This window comes from Apium graveolens, chromosome 4, assembly GCF_009905375.1.
Source record: "Apium graveolens cultivar Ventura chromosome 4, ASM990537v1, whole genome shotgun sequence".
Taxonomy (NCBI): Eukaryota; Viridiplantae; Streptophyta; class Magnoliopsida; order Apiales; family Apiaceae; genus Apium; species Apium graveolens.
In genome coordinates, this window is record NC_133650.1 from 312198544 (window position 1) to 312205355 (window position 6812).

General features: G+C 34.6%; 1 protein-coding gene across 1 annotated transcript; it reads left to right on the forward strand.

Moving 5' to 3' along the window:
• Nucleotides 1-949: 949 nt before the first annotated feature.
• On the forward strand, nt 950-5971 carry LOC141721788 (glucan endo-1,3-beta-D-glucosidase-like). The gene is made up of 6 exons (XM_074524903.1): nt 950-1252; nt 1662-2036; nt 2565-2854; nt 4350-4673; nt 5200-5455; nt 5577-5971. Exons 1-6 carry the CDS (start codon nt 1183-1185, stop codon nt 5609-5611), a joined length of 1350 nt encoding a protein of 449 aa, XP_074381004.1. The 5' UTR covers nt 950-1182; the 3' UTR covers nt 5612-5971.
• Nucleotides 5972-6812: the final 841 nt, after the last annotated feature.

Consider the following 6812-nt stretch of genomic DNA (forward strand, 5'->3'; position numbering starts at 1 on the left):
ATAAGCATATTATCCTTGTAATGAATCAGTGGTTTCTTCTTCTCTACTGAATTTTTGTCAGATGTTTATTCTTTGGAGAAGGATGTAATTTGAAGTAGAGCTAGAGCAGTTGCATTTACTTTGTAAAAAAAAAGTTCACAGGTCTTGCATCCCCAATCCATTGCTTTAATGACAGTTATCTAATTTTAATTTATTTTCTTTTTATGTTGATTGGAGGATCTCCTGGTTTACAAACTCAGAAAGTGCTCTGACATTAAGCAATCTGTGCTGAAATTAATGTTCTAAATATACCCCAGCCAACAAACATCACATTATCAGAGCAAATAAGTCTAAGTATGGTGTCTACAACAAACTTTGATGCCCTGTATCTTCAAGGAATTACAACACCTGTCTCCCATTATCATCTTCCATAAAAATCGTGTCATTTTTGTTCAGTTGAAATTCCCGTCTCCCATTCTTTTTATGGGATTCTGTGTGCTATTTTTTTCGATGTAATTATCATATTCCATTATTTTCGTGTAAAATATACCCTATTTATCATGATGTTATGGATTATTTTTTGACAAGGTGTTATGGATTTAGTTAATTCAAAGAGATAAAAATTTATAAACAATTACAAAAGACTTGGGGTCTTCTTTTAGTATTTAACAACAGTCCATTTAATGGGGGTAAGAAAATATTAATCCTTAAAATAACCTAATTCAATGTTTCTAACTTGAAAAGTTTGAAGGTCTTTCCAACGAGAAAGTGCTGACCATTGTTTCTTTGTCTTGGCGTCACTAGCTTCACGTGTGAACCTGGAACATCTTTCATTTATAGTATTTTTAACACAATTGCGTGTAAATTTCTTCTCAACAAACAACCCAATATGAGATACGGAGAGGAAACTACCACATCTCCAATTTTATTGTTTTTTTTTATTGAATTGCAAAGAAAAGTACAACAACTTTCAAAAGAAAACAAGAAGATGAATGCGAAGTCCGGTAGAAAAGAAAATGAGTACATAGTTGGAAACCACCATGACTGGCCCTACTTTTCAATACTCCCTTCACCACCTTTTACATAATTTTCCACAGTTCATACCATCCTCCCCATCTCTATATATATTATACATTTTTCACATGATTTATACATATAACTGTATTCTAACTATATTGATCATCTTGAAGAAGTTGTTGAATCATGGCCTTCAATATAATTTCTGTTGTCTTCATCTCCTCTCTACTTGTGCTGCAATCTCCTTACTTTGCTAGTGAGCAACCAACTTTATAACTATTCTGATTCTGCACCTTTTTTTTAACAATAATTCTGCAATTTTTGTAATGGTATATCTTAAATTTCGCAAAACATTTGATTCTTATTTATTCCCGTAATTTGTTTGTTATGGGAAATTTTTTAAATTTTGCAGAGCATGCGAACATTTGGTTCATACGGTTCTCTTAGTGTTTTTTTTCATTCCAACAAAAGCCAATATACTAATTTGACAAATTGTACTGCAGTAAAAGTGAACCAAATTTAATTTAAAAAAACCCCACATTAAAGATTGATTTGTTTTTCAAGAAAAGCTTGAAATGTTGTAAATATACGAATATTTTTGAATTTAAGATTTAAAAGAATTGAACTTGTAATTTAAATTTTGATAAAATTATGTATTATTGCAGGTTCACAATCTTTTATTGGAGTGAATTATGGTCAACTTGCCAACAATTTACCGGCGCCGGCGGAAACGGCGCAGTTACTGCAGTCAACGACGATCGGAAAAGTGAGACTTTACGATGCTGACGTGGCAATTATTAAGTCATTGGCTAACACAGGAAGAGGAATAGTGATTGGAGTAGCGAATGGAGAGATTCCGGGTCTGGCATCCGACCCGAATGTGGCGGGTCAATGGGTCGGGTCAAATGTGTTGCCATTTTACCCGGCTAGTAAGATTGAGGTTGTAACTGTTGGAAACGAAGTCCTGACTTCTCAAGATGAGGGTCTTATTTCACAGCTCTTGCCTGCTATGCAAAATGTCCAAAATGCCCTTAATGCAGGTTAGATCATAGATGTAATATAGGACTATTATACTTCTTCTGATTTTTTTTGTTGCTAATAAATGGACGCGTGGATACGGGTGTATTTGTGTTGCTAAGAAGTTATGTTATTTAATTATGGATTGTGTTTTTGACATGAGGTGTGCGTGTTTTCGTATTGCTAGGAAGTTATGTTCTCTAATTATGAATATGTTTCGGTGTTTTTGTGCGTATTGGATGTGACTCGTAAGGTATGTGTATAGTTTATCTTTGCCGGACCCTGTCCTCACACTAAGCGATGCACACCAAGTTGGTGTAATTTTTCTCTGCTCTACTAGTACTGCATATTTATAAAATTTAAGTGTGGGAGTACTTTATCTAAGTTTCTCAACACATAAATATAATCAGCATGATTATACTGAAAATAACCTTTTGTTTGGTTTTGATAGTTGGTATGATTAATATGGTTGTGAATGAAATCTATATATTCTCATGTCTTTTGCTTTGGTCATCTATGGTATCTAACTTTAACGTGGCAACTCTATACAGCTTACTTGAGGGGAAAGGTTAAGGTCTCTACGGTGCATTCAATGGCAGTGTTGGGCAATTCTGATCCGCCATCGTTAACAAGTTTTAAATCTAGTTATAGTGACACAATGAGAGCATTGTTGCAGTTCCAAAGAGCCACTGGGTCTCCTCTTATGATTAATCCATACCCTTTTTTCGCATACAAAAGTGATCCAAGGCCAGAAACACTTGCATTTTGTCTATTTCAACCCAATGCAGGGCGAGTGGACTCTGCAAGTGGTATTAAGTACATGAACATGTTTGATGCTCAGGTATTTCAGTTAAACCAACCTAATTATATTATGTATGAGTTCCTCTCTGTCACAAAATTAGATGTGCATTTCTGAAACCACGTTTTCAGTTGTGCTTTTCACATGTCAAGTCGACTCCTAAAGTTGGCTAAGATGCATTAGTGAAATTATGATGGTCCTACATCTGCCTAGGAGAAGAAATGTCATATTAGGAACTTAAATCTACTTTGTTGTTATAAGCAAAAACGTGTCTAGTATTCTGGGCAAGACTTGAAACACTAAGACTTATCTCCGACACTAGAATAATGGTGGTGTTACGCACACTGCCCAAGTGCTCATTCTGTGTTGCTAATGGCATGAAAGTATTAGACACAAGCTCTCTGTGGATAAGGTAACTTTATTGTTACATTTAGATGTCTGTTGATTTCTGGCGTATAACTAAAAATTTAACTTGTTCTATTTTAATGTAAGTGTTAGTAATTGTTCGAATGGTTGCACAAGAAACAGTTAGCTATAAGAAACGGTTGTCAGCTCATATCACTGTCAGACCTACTTTACCATAAATCATGAGACATGCAAAGATTTCGACATAGCCTAGTCCAGTCATACATTTACGTGATTTACGATAGTTTAGCCAGTCACAACATGTGCACGTCTGTACAGACATGCAGCCAACTTTCACACTGTTCCAACTAAATTTTTAGATGTCTTCTGTTTTAGGTAAATGTATTGGAAGGATCTGCAACATCATCCGTGAACCATATTCCCTTGTTGTAGAATGATACTATGTTTTTAGCATCATAGTACAGATTTTTAGATTTGGTGACATCCATATCCATAGTAGTGGCTGAGACATCATTTTTGTTAAATTATACTCCCTCCGTCCCGTTGAATATTATACGTTCACTATTTGCTCGCATTTCGAGACTTTTATAAAGTATAGTTTCATAATGTTTTTTTTTTTGAATAAAAGTTTAAACATAAAACTTTTATTCAGGGAAAAAAAATTTTAAAAAAATATTATGGAGTTATGTTTTAAATGAGTATTGAAAAACGTGTCAAAAAGTAATGTATAGAATTGAATGGGATAGAGGGAGTATATTGCTTTTGATCATATGAAAAGTTCCCTACAATTGACTCGGCAACCCCTGATTTTTTAGCAGTATATATGCTGGATTGTTGATTTGATTTGATATGTCAACTCTTCTGCATCGTTGCACGTGAACTTGATTAGTGTGTACATGAAAATCATGCTTTAACTCATAAGTTTTGGCAATTCCATCAGTTGCTCGGGGAACTCTTTAGTGCCTCAGTGCTAGATTTCAAACAGTTCTATTATTTATCAGTATTTTTCTATCTTTTCTCATGCAAGCTTGAGAAGTGGAATACCATCTGCGTAATCTACTTGCGCCATATGATAAAGAGTGCAAAGTTTTCACACTTAAATATAGACATTGAAGTCATTGTATAAGATAGAAGTAGATTTATCTCTTAAATGGTTTCTATTCTTTTGCAGGTTGATGCTGTAAGATCGGCCTTAAATTCGATGGGATTTAAAGAGATAGAGATTGTGGTTGCAGAGACAGGGTGGGCTTACAAGGGGGACCCCAACGAGGTTGGCCCTAGTGTGGACAATGCAAAAGCTTATAACGGTAATTTGATCAATCATCTTCGGTCAAACGTAGGAACTCCTCTTATGCCTGGGAAGTCAGTTGATACCTACATCTTTGCACTCTATGATGAAAATTTGAAGCCTGGGCCTGGCTCAGAGCACGCTTTTGGGCTTTTTAAGCAAGATCTTTCTATGACTTATGATGTTGGTCTGTTGAAGAGCAGCCAGGTGAGTCATTTTCTAATCTTCAACTGCTTATAAATTAGGGAAGTAATTTTTCTTTTGCCAGTGTTCTTAAAATAAATCGACAGGCTTTAATAGTTAATACATCTCGAGTATACTATTTATGTGAGCATTTCACATTCATTGCAAGTAGAACTTAAGTAATTTTACAGTGAGCCAGAGATAAAGTTTTTACTTCATGGAACGACCATAATGATTATCACTGATCCATAATTACATTTTCAGTAGCCATTTTGATGCACCTTATGTGTTTGTCCACAACCTGCAACATAATCACGGTGCAGACTGAAAATGCCTGCATTTACTTTTTCTTTTATTTTGCTAAATCGCATTACTTATGTTTTGTCAGTTAATTAATGGTCTTAACCCTTCGCTCGGATCTACTAATCTAAGATCTAAACATTGTGGTTTTTAAAGTGTCAAATTAATCTATGTTTAGTCGTCAAACATCCTGTCATCCACTGATCATGAATAAATCTATTTTCCTTTTTGTCGATTGGTTTTTTTGTAGACTCCAGCACCGAAGACCGGAGTCTGGTGTGTGCCCAAGCCTGGCGTTTTTGATGCTCAATTGCAATCAAATATCGACTATGTTTGTGGCCAGGGCCTTGATTGTAGCCCTATTCAAGCAGGTGGTGCCTGTTATGAACCAGCTACCAAACAAGCTCATGCAGCATATGCAATGAATCTTTACTATCAAAATGCTGGAAAAAATCCATGGAATTGTGATTTTGAGAAAACTGCAACCCTATCTTCCACTAATCCAAGTAAGTTTTCTTGTATTTGAGCATCTTTGTTTATGGCGAAAAGAACACTCTTAAAGCAATTCACTTGAGCAGAAGTATGTGCGTTTTTGGCTGATGGATTTTTATTTTACTTGTGTTGTAGGTTATAATGGTTGTACCTACCCAGGTGGATATTGATGGCTAAAATGTTCCAGAACGTAGTCCGGCAGCTAAAAGGAAGAAGAAGAAAACATATCACCTTTTTTCACCGGGGAAGAAGAGAATATAAATTAATTATTATGCTTGTAAAATAAAATTTGTGATTTGTATTAAATTAAAGTGTGTGGTGTATTTGTAAAATAAAAGGTGTGGTGAGTATTAAGAGATACTATTATCTTAGAAAGATAAGATATCCTCACACATGTTTAAATCTGATTGGGTTTTAAGATTTCATCCTATCAAGTTGTCCGTTTGAGGACTACTATAAATAGGATCCCTTTGTATTGCTTTAATACATCCAAGTCTTAGATATCTATTATATTCTAAGCATAAACTTCAGTGTGTTCTTATATCTTTTCTATTTTTCTGATATTCTTGCTTTATATATTTCTTGTAACCTCCTTAGTGGTTGTACCTTTCTTAGTGAATTGTAATCTAAGAAGAGAATATAAATTAATTATTATGCTTGTAAAATAAAGTTTGTGGTGTGTACAAAATTAAAGTGTGTGGTGTATTTGTAAAATAAAAGGTGTGGTGAGTATTAAGTGAAAAGATATATTATTATCTTGGAAAGATAAGATATCCTTACACGTGTTTAAATCTGATTGGCTTTTAAGTTTCATCCTATCAAGTTGTCCCCTCCATGAGTACTATAAATAGGATCTCTTTCTATTGGTTTAAGACATTCAAGTCTTAGACATCTATTCCATTCTAAGCAATAAACTTCAGTGTGTTCTTATATCTTTTCTATCTTTCTGATATTCTTGTTTCTTTATATATTTCTTGTAACCTCCTTAGTGGTTGTACCTTTTTTTAGTAAATTGTAATCTTGGTATCAAAACCATGGAAGCTTAAACCTCCTCCCCTTATTCCACCCAACAAACCGGCGGTCTTACGGTAACTTACTTATGGTCTAAAGAAAGTATGCTCTGTGGTTGCCCTGACAGGGGATCCTCTCACACTATAAGTCTAAAGACTAAAAACATATTATGAAATGGTTGTTATTATCTTCAGTTGTGGCCCTGTAGGTTGCTATGACGATGCGGCAATAAGTATATACTCAGATTGTCGCAGAGATTTAATGATTGTTTAAACACTTGGTGTAATATCCGGGATATCGCATGTAATTATTTTATTAATAAGTAATTCTTATATGATTATTATGTGATTTTTGGTGAAT